We start from the raw sequence: 12,443 nt of genomic DNA, 5'->3' as shown, positions 1-12,443 counted from the left end.
GTGACCCAATGGCCACCACTGTGGGACAAGGTCCATGGGGGGAACCAAGGTGGTGGTGATCTAGTAGTCATCACTACCGTGGCAGTTACCAGCTGGCATGATGCAGGCCCTCAGCCCACTTAAGCCCATCCAAGACCACTATAGGGCCCAACCCACTTAAGCCCATATAGGCCCACTATAGAGCCCAACAAGATGTTGGCCCATAGCCCACCATAGAGCCAACATTTGCTGATTTTTGGGGCCGATTATTTACATATTTTGGGGCCAAATCAATTATTGTAATTTACTATTTTTGGTAGGATATGGGGGCTGATTTGAAGATGTGATTCATATGATTGAAGATATGAGTTGGGGATTTAAATATTTTAATTAAAGAAGATTAGATTAGTTTGAAATAAATTGTGAAATCAATCTCTTAGTTGGGGAGGATTTTAATTAAAGATTCATTTAGCATTTATCAAAGGAGGTGGTGGTGTAGGAGTTGGGGATTTAAATATTTTTCTAAGTGTGAATTTTCTTAAAGTTTTTGTGAAAGAAAAAGTTTGATATCTTTTAAGTTCTCTCCCTCTCTACTTTATTATTCTTGTGGGTGTACCTTTTTAATTTCTATTGCAATTTAGGTATCAAGATCTCATTGACTCGATAATCAGGTTGCACCATTTTGGTATTAGAGCAGGTTGTCTTTGAGGATTTTTCGACTCTACATCATCCTCTAATGGCTTCAAAGGGGTGAGACAGCAAGAGCTTGTGCAAGTAACCCAATTGATTCGCACACTCAATGTTTTAACTATCAACAATATTGGCCGATATATCCCACAATATATATTGCATCCAACCTGTGTGATACGAAACACACAAGTAATGCCAATATATCCAACATGTTCAATCCAATGAGCATTTTCAAATTTCGATCCCTTTTTTTGTTGAAATTATGTAAAATTAATGTCGCATAGTTAAAAATATATTAGTTCTTCATGTTTTGCATGAAAAATCATGGAGTTTGAGCTTTGATTTCGATACCATTGGTTCTTCGTGTTCTCCATGTTTTTTTTCTCAAAATTTTCCTTCAACTAGTTGTCAATTGAGACTAATTTCAAAGCATTTAGGAGTATTTGATGAAATGATCATCGCATACACTCTAATTTCAAATTTTGAGTGTAGGTGGTCCGATTTGGGAAATTTTGAAAAAAAAATCAAAATCAAAATTTTCCCATTTTCTCTCAAATTGCTTGCTATGTTGCATTCCAAACATGAAATCAAGCATGTATGAGGGTTGATCTACTAATTTGTTAACTCCTTGTCAACTTTCAGAAAATAAAAATAATTTTTTAATTAAAAATTAATAATTAAAAAAAAAAATTGAAATTCCCCTTCAAATAGCTGCCAATTGAGACTAATTTTGAAGTATTTAGGAGTGTTTGATGAAGTGATCGTCACATACACTCTAAATGTTATGCATTCAATTTGAATATAGTTACATTAGCTCAGTCAAACAACACATAGTTTAGGACCCTATACAAAGGAAACCTATTATGTGCACTTCTTTTTTGAGATGTTATGATTTAAAAGTGTGTATTGAAGTCTTTTTTAACAATCCCTGAAGCTTTCATTGAAAAATTCAACCATTTTCCCAATGTTTCTCTATGTTTCCCAAAATGTGCAATAAATTACCCAATGCAAACGATATATCCCGTTCGATAACCGATACGTATTTGTATCCCACGGATGCAATACGTAATGCGATACCGATATTTCAAACATTACGCACACTCGCGGAGCGAGTAAATCAACTAATGCATACAGCAGGCAATCTCACTAATCAAGTGGGAGAGCTCTAGCATAAAGGGAATCCGGAGACTGAAGTTGAAACACATGAACATGTAAGATGAGGTCCCCACCACGGTCCTAACCAACAATGGGCGGCCTTGGTTTATAAAGACACCAATGATTGAATCCTTTGATTGTTGGAACGTGACAAAGAGCTCAAAACTAAGGTAGAAATTCTAAAATTCCAGGGCCGGTTGCATGTTGACGACTTCATCAATTGGCTAAGCAAGGTGGAAAAGGTGTTCAAGTACAAGAAAGTCGTTGCTAATTAGAAGGTAAAGTTAGTAGCTGTGAAGTTTTCCAATCACGCGTTAGCTGGTGGGACGATCTCCAAGCCGAACGAATCCATCAAGGTAATGAGAAAATAAATTCTTGGAAAAGATGAAAAGAAGTTAAAAGGGAAGTTCCTACCCGCGACTAACACCCATGACCTCTATCAAAGATGTCACAATCTAAATCAAGGGAAAAAGTCAATAAATGAATACACCGAGTTCTATACCTTAACATCGCGAGCAGGGTTTCATAAATATGAAGACCATGGATATTGTTAAAGGTTATGGCTATGGGCCTATAGCTCACTTGGATTTGGTTATGGGCCTATGGCCCACTTATTTCTTGGTCTTTTTAGTCATTGGATATGCTGGTCATTCTATTTAATGTAGCAGGGGCAGTTTTGTCATTTTTGCTTTTTTAATACTTAAATATAAAAGATAGAAGGGTAGGGATGTGTAACCCTAACCCTCTCTCTCTCTCTCTCTCTCTCTCTCTCTCTCTCACATCTCTACACAATCTACATGGAATCAGAGCTAGGTTAGAAGTGGTTTGGGCCCCATGATCCTCTCCATTCCAACCCAAGTTGCCAGATCTAGCTTTGGGGATCTTCCAAAAATGTATGGGGACTGATTAGGCCTCAATAGAAAACACATTGTTGTTCTTTTTGTGCAAAAAACGTGATGTTTTCTGCGTTGTTCTTCAAGTAGAAGGAAACGCTCACAACAAGGAGCATAGATGCCTTGCCAGATAATGAAGGCTTACTAATTCTTTTACTGGGTAACGTTTAAAGTTGTTCGTTTATGTTGGTTGCATTTTGTAAATGCAATTTTTTATTGAAGATTCTTACCCTTAAACTCGTGCGCAATGTGGAAATGTTTTTAACGTGGATAAAAGTTAGTCTCAACCAGAAATCTCTGCGTTATGTGATTTTGAACGTGTAGTTGTGTGTGGATCTTCCTATACAATCATCGTTCTTTTTTAGCCTTGAAGTTAATTGTGGAATGTCAATGGAGCCCAAAAGTATGGTTGGTAGTTCCTCACCTTTTGGGGAAATGAAGGAATCTCCTTCAACACGTCAATAACCTCTATAAAGTTTAATGGGAAGAATTATCTTCTATGGGCCAAGTATGTCAAAGTATTCCTCTTAGCTCGCAAAAAAGATCAATTCCTCACCAATTCTAAACCAGAGGAATCTGACCCTAAATACAAACAATGGATGTGTGAGGATGCACAGACTCGATCATGGTTGTGGAATAGTATGAGCTCTAACTTAGCGTTCCCAAACAGTGGAAGGCTATTATGCATAGTTTTTAATAATAATAATAATAAGACATATATATATATATATATATTTTGGGGTGGGGGGAAGGGGGGGGGGGGGGGGTGGGTTCTAAAGTTTCTCCGAAAAATATTTTTGTAAAATTTTCCAATGTTTCCCTCACACCATGATATATTACACAATATATGTGATGCTTGCTGATGTCTCTCACGATACTTCCAAATCCCAAGGGTGGGATGCATAGTACAATAACGATACTCCAAACACTAGCCAAAACATGCAAGAGTGTCCAATTTAATTATGACACTTTTATAGGATTCTTGTCATCAAGAGTTGGCATAGGCTTCCAATTAATCATGTATGTGGCAGTAAGAATTGCTTCATTCTAGTAAATTGTAGGAACAGCCTCTCTCAACATGACAGATCTAGTGACTTCCAAAAGATGATCCATTTTGTTGGGCTATATAAGGACATAACATTTGAGATTATAAATAGTGTTCTACAAAGTAACTCTGCATGTGGTTCTCACACGCATCATGTATGTCTTTATCGAATGGAGTCTGTACCATCTTGTGAAACATTTTTACACTGGATTGAACCTCAGCTCTACTTCTCGTAAGATATAAAAAAAAAAAAAAAAAAGTAAAGCACAAGTGACCGTCAATAAAAGAGATAAAATATATATAGTTAAGTGTTGAAACAACTACAGCAGGTCCCCATACATCAGAATGAATAAGAGAAAAACATCTAGAACTCTTATTGTCACGATGAAAAATCGTCCTACAATGTTTGGACAATTGACAGTGATACACAAAACTCAAAACTTCTAACAAACTTTTTAGACAATTGACAGTGATAAATCACCTAGACAAGTATGCTGCAAGTATATCAATTCCTTGTTGACGTCAGTTAAAAGCATTCAACAAAATATTTATCAAAAGTTGCATGCACGAAATACATTTAAAAAAAATAAAATTTTTTTTTTTTTTAAGACAACTCAAAATTTATTAAGAAAGGCTAAAGCAGCCTAAGCAAGAGGCACTATGATGAGAGATCATCATCCTAATTACAGAGAACTAACCTCCCAATATTCTACTATATGAGCATGACTACCCAAAAGAAAAGCTTTTGGAACCCGTGCCTAGTTAACAACACCTCCGGCTTTTCAGAAGGTGACTATGGACCTATCAGCTTTATTGCAAATGACATAACAGTATAGAATTGCAATTTCTACTGCTAAGTAGAAAAACTTTGAAAACATGTAAGACACACGCACACAAAGGTAAACATCCAAGTGAATTTGATCATTGCAATTATTGCTAGGCATGTTGAGTCAACCATTACCAGCCAAAGGAATTTAGAAACATGAAGGGGTAGTTGAGTTCTAGGTTCAAAAAATAAAATAAAAATCAAAGGTAAAAAGGGGATAGCTATCACATGGGTTCCATAGCGCCCCAAAAGAACAAAATAAAATGGTAGATCAATACAGGCATTACCTCCTTGACATCATGGCTGAACTTATCCTTGCCAACAGCCAAACCTATGACACTAATGCACTCCAGAGACTTTGCACGAAGCATTCTATCTTCACTATCCGTTGTATTACAGAGGATATGCTTCAAATAAGGTATCACAACATCATAGTAAACTCGGAAAAGGGACTGCAAATGGAAACATAAATCACTTATTCATGTCTCTTATGCAAATTAATGTTTCAAAATTACACCTACAGTTAACAAAGTTAAACCTGAGCTGAATAGGCAACAGCAGCAAGAGCCGTCAGAGCAACTTCCTGCTGCATGAGTTTCCCATTCTGGCACAAAAAGCAAAGTCAGCTCTGCTAGCAATAAATCATGATTTGCCATTGGACCTGACTTCTATGTCTGTCACAAACATGACTACATCCAGCATCCAAAAACCACACCCTGTCACACATTAGGTGGGCCTCACCATGGAAGGTCCACAGACAAAAATACACTTTTCAGGTTCTCCTAACCTTTCAATCAATAGTTTACACATTAGCACTAGGGGACTAGAACGTAAAAGGTATAAACATTTCACATTCAATGGATATCCTAATCTGTCCAGAGAGTTATGATCATCCGGCGACTCTGTCAGTGTGGATCTTGAGCTATGTCCAATGTAGGAGATACCTGATGAAAGGTCTGGATACTGTACAAGCATGCAACATGTATGGCTTTTGGGACTCAGACACAGAACTCTGATCAAAGATGCAGATCTCTTACCTTTGTTAATTAAAGGAAATGATCCAAACCTGGAGTAGGAGAAGTAGTTTCTCCGTAAGCCCACCTAACCAGGGCTTTAAAACTTCAGCAGTGCAACCACGGCAGAAATTGGCAATTGCTGCTGCAGCATGAGCCTTGATCAATGCAACAAATCAAACACCCTCAGATATGGATTTCTTAGTCATACAACCATAATCTATGAAAGGTACAAGCATGTCTTACTTGAACACGAGCGTTTTGAAAGTCTCCCAGTGCATCATTGAGAGCTGGGGCAATTTTCTGGTGAAAATGCTCCACTGGTTCAGAACTAAAGTCAATACAAAGCTGACTAATCGCGCTGATAGCTGCCCAACGTACTCGTATATGAGGATCACTGAATGAAACTAAAACCATATCTACAACAGAGTCGAGACTTTTTATCATAACCTGCATAAATTGGAGAAAATATGAGAAAATAGCTTTTAGTTATTAACTTAGCCAAAGAAAGATAAATCAGCATAACCATAATTTGAACATGTATGGGTATGCCTTATGGCTGCATAAAGCGTGAAGCAAAGCAGCAACAGATTCGGGTGCGAGAGCAGGGAAGCATCCGTTTCAAAATGCTAGAACTTATAAACAGCTAGGAAGCAGGAATGGGAGCAGGACTATGAAGCACATTACAAAGCAGTAACAACACCTGGTTAAAAGGATGGTGACTGTTGGAATCCAACTGAGGCATTAAGTGTCTAATTCTGGGAACCCCAAAAGACAGGATTCGTAGATTCAGCCTCATATCTTAATCAGCTTTAGAAAGTAAATATTTTATAAAATATTTGGGTTCTAATTGCTTCTATTGTGAGAGCTAGAGTGGGCCATTAACCAATTTTTTTCATAAAAAGCATTCCAATTGAAAGGATTGAATCATCAGCATCATCTAAGCCTTATCCCAATTAATTGGGGTCAGCTAATTGAAAGGATGTAATGGTAAATGTAAATATACTATGTAATGATTACATTATTTAAACCAAAAAAGAAGTAAAAAGTGTCTTGCACGAATCCATGGAGTGCTGTAGTCTGAATGTGTCCTACACAGGTACCATGCCTGTTTAGAAAAATCAGTCGGAGATAGGTTCATCACCTTCTGACAGCCTTCAGCGATCTGTGACAGTGTGATGAGAGCAGCATGCCGCTTCCTCCAGTCAAGGTCATTCAGATAAGAAGGAACTACCTCAGAAGCAATTGGAAGTATTATTTTACCACCCAAAGAATAAGAAAGGCGGTCTAAGCCTTCCTTTCCTGTTTCAAAATTAGTGGACAAACCAGCATTCAAATCCTTCATGTCAGCGGCATACCATAAAGGAGTATCTTCAACATCTACTAAAAGGTTCACTAGGAAAACAAACAATCTTGCAACCAACTGAGGAAGTTTTCTCATCACTCCTGTGGCAAAGCCCCGAGTCTCTGCAAGAGTCAAGAAAAACTCCAATGCCAGATGCCGAGTTCCATCTTCTAGCCCTTGAGCTTCAACTATTTCAATCATAAAACCCAAAACTTCATGTAACTGTCCACGGAGAAAGCCTGGTGCTATTCCTGCAACTTCAATAAGTACTTCCAGTTCTTCTTGTGCAACTACCTCGAAATGAGCCTCAAGTGCAGAAGTCAGTGCCTGCATAATTGGCATAAGCAAGTCCTGAAACATATCTCTCCGTTTTGGTGAGCCGGAAAACTGTATAAAACTTGCAACAGCATGGAGTGCTGCTAAGTGAACTTGGCCCGGCATGGATAATGAAAGGCTTTGACGAAAAAATTCATGAATCGTATCAAGGTGTGGATGCATCTCTGAAGTTGCAATAGGCATGTATTGACCCAATACGAGGAGTGCCTTTTCTTTCAAGCATAAATTCTCAGATCCACCACACTGGAATAGGAAAGGAAGCAACTCAGGCCATCCATCCTCATAAATGACAGTGGAAGCCAATTCTGCCACCGTATCGCATAATAGTTTCCAGACAGATCTGACTTCCTCAGATACCAAGCAAGAGAGCAACTGTTGCTTGACTTTACCTCGGGAGACATTATCCAGTTGCAGCCAGAGACCAATGTTCTTGCGAAGAAGTACAGCTGCCATTGATCTTGATCCAGGTTCAGACCCATGTTGCAGAATATGGGCAAGTTTCATTAATAAGATTCCAGGATATTTCAGCTTGCAGGCATTCAGGAGATGCTCAGCTTGAGCCCGAGACTCATTATGGGCACTCAAAAGACTATTTATGACATATTCGAAAGGCGCTGCATCACTACCAAGAAGGATTTGAATCTGGGAATCCATGTGATCGATATCTTATCCGCCTTCACAAAGTTTTTAAAAGAAAGTATTAGCAAAAGAATGAAAAAATGAAATGAAATGATAATTAGAAAATAACCAGCAACATGGCAATAATAAAGCACAAAGGCTTCTTCAATCTTCTGGTATTATCCTAATCCTCACTTTAATAAATCTTTACAGTATCTCAAAAAACATTGTAATAATAAACCACAATGGTTCCTCATAAGTGCTAAATATTTGCAGAAGTTATAACTAATTGTTAAAGCACAACTTGTTTGCAACCCACTACAGTGCCCCAAGCAACCACACCAGTGGACCATACACTCCACAAGCCCCCAGTGTGCATGCAAGGCAGGATAACTAGAGTGCATCTCCTAGCACTTGAACTCAAACTATTCAAAAACCAATCTTACCAAAAGGATGTGTGTGTGTGTGTGTGTGTGTGTGAGAGAGAGAGAGAGAGAGAGAGAGAGAGCGGCCACATGAGTAAGATAAGATAACAACAAAAACAAAACAAATATTCAAACCATTCATGTAGGTCTTCTCCATTATTATAATGTGTTCCTTGCATGTAAACATATATAGGAGTCCCCTCTCTAAAAGAATACCTACTCAACCTACTAACTACAGTCACATCTTCATTCCATCTCTATTGATTACTTAATGTTTTCTAGCAAAAAAAATAAAAAAATTCCTTAGCAATTAATATAAGATAAGACTCCTAATTTTATCAGAACTCATCAACTGCCAACCCCTCCAGTGCATGAGTTGAGAGTCATGATGACTCTAATTGCCGGGTCGAAGACATTCATTACATACCTTTCTAATTCTTCTTCTTGGAATCTCAACTCTTTGTGCTTTGAATTATGTTACCACCGTACAGGTTGGGTGTGACACCGACACGTCCAGTTTCAGAATCTATACAAATTGAAGTACCAAAACCATTTCAAAATACATAGTTAAAACGGATGATAGATATTAGGAATCATAAATTTGCTAGAGGTTTCTAACTTCCATGCTACTTGTGGGCCTGAAATTTATTCATAGAGGGTGGTTGTTTAATTAATTGAAGTACTTCATGAGTTCCTCCAAATTCTTGGAATGGTCCTCCCATATTCTTCCCAGCTTATGCAAGATTCAAATATGATGCATTGATCACCCGAGTGATCTTCAAAAGTGGGCCCACCTTTTGGAACCCTCAGATGTTGTACCCATGCAACAAATGGACCATATTCACAAGGTATAGGAGTGCTCTATAACTCTTAAGACTACGAATGATCAAATAGACCTAAAGGGATAACAAGGTAACCATCCACCTTGTTCATGCAGCCAACATGCCACGTGTAAGACATCTGAACTGCCCAAAAGGTGGGCCGACGCACAAAGATAATATATTTCGAAAATCAGACAGATCCACTCATCAGGTGGACCACACCAATCATCAGTAACTACTAACTATCTTGTATACACAACTTTTGCCATCCACTGCCACTTACAATCATGCACAAATTACTGTACACCTCTCATATGTGTGACCCGCCTGATAAGTGGACAGCCTGATGTTTACGCCAATTAAATCTTGAAGAGTGGGCCCACTTTTTGGAAGCATCAGATGTTACACACATGCGACACATGAGTGGTAGGCACAAGGTGTATGATAACTTCCCCATCCATTGAGGTGTATTTAACCTCTCCTCTACAAACCCAACAGGTGCGCTTGGGTACACTCAGTTGAGAACGATTGCAATAATCCAATTCAAGATACAAGAAACAACCAAACCAGGAGTTGTGCTGCTGTTTTGATTGCACTGATTACCAAACCACTAACTGCAATTCCATGCATTTCAAGTTGGACCCAAAGCGGGCCATGAATTCAATTAGTGAATCGCTCAATTGAGAACAATCACAATAATCCAATTCAAAAGAACTGGGAGTTGGTGCCGCCATTTCAATCCACACTGATGACTGAACAATCCAACTGCAATTCCATGAATTTCAAGTTGATCCCAAAGCGGGCTATGAATTCAATTCAACGGTGGATCACTCACTACCAAATGTGCTTTGGCTATACTGAATTGAGTTATTGTGATTTGATATGATTGAGCATCCAAACACAGTGCATTCGAATTAGGCGGGAAACCCCAATCAAAGAAACTACTACACAGAAACGAATTCTTCAAAACGGAAAAGCTGGATTTAAATCAAAGAAAAAGAAAAGGCAAAGGAAAGAGAATTACTGGAAGTTCGAATGCTGAGAAATCAGCAGCAGCAGCAGAAGCTTGTGTATTGGATATGGTTTTTTCTAGGGTTTTGGAGGGGATTTCTTTTCTTTTCTTTCTTTGGCTTTTGTCATCAGAAATTGAAATGAGATTTTGAAGCGAAGGGAAAAAGGGAGCAGAAGTACAGAGAAGAGAGGAGGAATTTTCCAACGGAGGAATTATATATGATCCTGATGCATCTGCTTCTGTTGAAGTGTATCTCTTTTTTCGGTGATCCAGACCGTTGATATGATTGGAACCACCACGGATGAGTTACTACACGTAATTTCCACAGATGTGTTGTTCTCTCCAACACATATGTAGCTTTAGTTTGGACCGTTTAATTAGAGACTACTGATCCAAGGTAAGAATTATCTGATCTAGTAGATTTCGTATATATCACATATCAACTGTGGGTCCCTTCAGATCAACGGTCAGGATCACACAACCATGGGCCCTACATGTATGAATTAGTGCATCAGGACAGTAGTCGCTTTCCTATGCACCGGCTCGTCTTCCTCTTTCTATTGTCCGCGTCCCGAGGATATTCATGGAGTCCTCGGGAGATGTCCGTACAAGTGGGCCCATGTCTCGCTGTTTCAGTGGGCCAACACGGATGGATGGCAAAACGCGTCAGCCGGTGGCTAGCGCAGAGACTGTTGAGAAGACGTACGGCCAGTGTTCGAGATGAAGGGGTTGGATGTCTTGGATATTCCAATCGGTGGAATTTTCAGGAATGGTCAGTAAATGGTGTGGCCCACCAGACCGACGGTTTGGATCTTTAAATCGTGGGCCCACGGCAGATTATGACATGATTTCTCTGTCCTTACTTGAAAGAGCTAGCCACGTGGCGGTAGCGTAAATAAAAGAAATTGGATTTCGTGCTCGGAACCGGACGCGGATTTCCTGTGAAAGCCTTTCGCAGGAAGTTCCTGCGCTGGAAACCTGGTTGGGGACCAACGTGATGTTTTTGTTAAATCCACTCCGTACATTCGTTTTCTGATCTCATTTTAGTACTTAAGACCAAAATTGATAAGGATCCAAGACTCAAGTGGGCCGAACTAGAGTAAAAGGTGGGTGGGAAAATTCCTACCGTTGAAAACTTTCTAGTGCAGAAAGTGATGTTTACATGACATCAATACCGTTAATAACGTCATCCCTACTTGGATGAACTGAAAACACAAATATTAGCCTGATTCAAAACTTCTATGGCCCACGAATATTTCAACTGTGTATGTTCAATACTCACATTTTAGGTCCACTTGAGTATTGGATACGGCTCATTTTTCTCCTATCATCCTAAAAATATCTCGGAAAACAGATGGCCGGGGTGGATTTATCAAAAACATCACGTTGGGCCCCACCCAGGTTTCCAGCGCAGGAACTTCCTGCGAAAGGCTTTCGCAGGAAATCCGCGTCCCTCGGAACCCCGTTTCCCGCGGAAACGGATTGGCTACTCCCCCTGACACCAGCCAATGGCTACTGGTCGGTGATCTGTGGGCCCCACCATGATGTATGTGTTTCATCCATGCCGTCTATCTATGTTTACAGATCATTTTACAGCATGAGACTAAAAATGAGATATATATAAATCTCAAGTGGACTACATTACAAGAAAGAGTTTTGAATGATTTTCGACCATTAAAAACATTTTGGGCCCATAAAAGTTTTGGATCAAGCTGATTTTTGTTTTTTCCATTAATCTGGGCCTGTATGACCTAATCAACATATTGGATGTTAAATAAACAGTACAGTGGGCCTTAGGAGGATTTTAATGGTGGATATCCAATTACTATTGTTTTCATGTGGTGTGGACCACATGGGATTTATCCCCCTAAATTTTTAGTTTAAGCCTAAAATGATCTTTAAAAATAGATGAACGGAATGGATGAAATACATACATCATTGTAGGGCCCAAAGAGCACCGACCACCAGCCACGGGGCCGGTGGCAGGGGAGTAGCCAGTCCGTTTCCGTTTCCCGCCATCTGAACCGGCAGGATCCAAGATATCATGCATGATGTGTGGTAAAAAATCCCCGGTATTCTGGGGCCTACAAGTTTTATATGTGAAATCCTCTCCGTCCATCAGGTCCAAAATTTGTTTTTGGACTCTAGTGGCTAAAATCAGCTATATTCGAAACTTATTTGGGCCACACCACAGAGAACAATGGAGATGGCATGCTAACCATAGGTTTGAGTGTGAGGAATATAGTGTATATCTTTCATCAAACCCGTTTATCAGGTATGAATGA

At 39.3% G+C, this 12,443-nt stretch overlaps 1 protein-coding gene across 4 annotated transcripts in view; it reads right to left on the bottom strand.

Moving 5' to 3' along the window:
* Positions 1 to 10,245, bottom strand: part of LOC131257956 (uncharacterized) — a 43,551-nt gene extending 33,306 nt beyond the window's left edge. For 3 of the 4 annotated variants that reach the window (XM_058258936.1, XM_058258938.1, XM_058258939.1), the window contains exons 1-7: positions 10,171 to 10,222; positions 8,753 to 8,851; positions 6,746 to 7,956; positions 5,848 to 6,051; positions 5,655 to 5,759; positions 5,127 to 5,192; positions 4,876 to 5,040 (exon numbers count right to left, since the gene is read on the bottom strand). In XM_058258936.1, coding sequence (XP_058114919.1) covers positions 4,876 to 5,040; positions 5,127 to 5,192; positions 5,655 to 5,759; positions 5,848 to 6,051; positions 6,746 to 7,936 — 1,731 coding nt within the window. In that variant the 5' untranslated portion in view covers positions 7,937 to 7,956; positions 8,753 to 8,851; positions 10,171 to 10,222. Of the gene's footprint in view, positions 1 to 4,875; positions 5,041 to 5,126; positions 5,193 to 5,654; positions 5,760 to 5,847; positions 6,052 to 6,745; positions 7,957 to 8,752; positions 8,852 to 10,170 lie in introns of all 4 variants that reach the window. The other variant, XM_058258937.1, reaches the window with a different exon arrangement.
* Positions 10,246 to 12,443: the final 2,198 nt, after the last annotated feature.

This window comes from Magnolia sinica, chromosome 10 (genome assembly GCF_029962835.1).
Source record: "Magnolia sinica isolate HGM2019 chromosome 10, MsV1, whole genome shotgun sequence".
Lineage (NCBI taxonomy): Eukaryota > Viridiplantae > Streptophyta > Magnoliopsida > Magnoliales > Magnoliaceae > Magnolia > Magnolia sinica.
The sequence above is the reverse complement of the archived record's forward strand: the minus strand, read 5'-3'. Positions and strand labels throughout refer to the sequence as shown.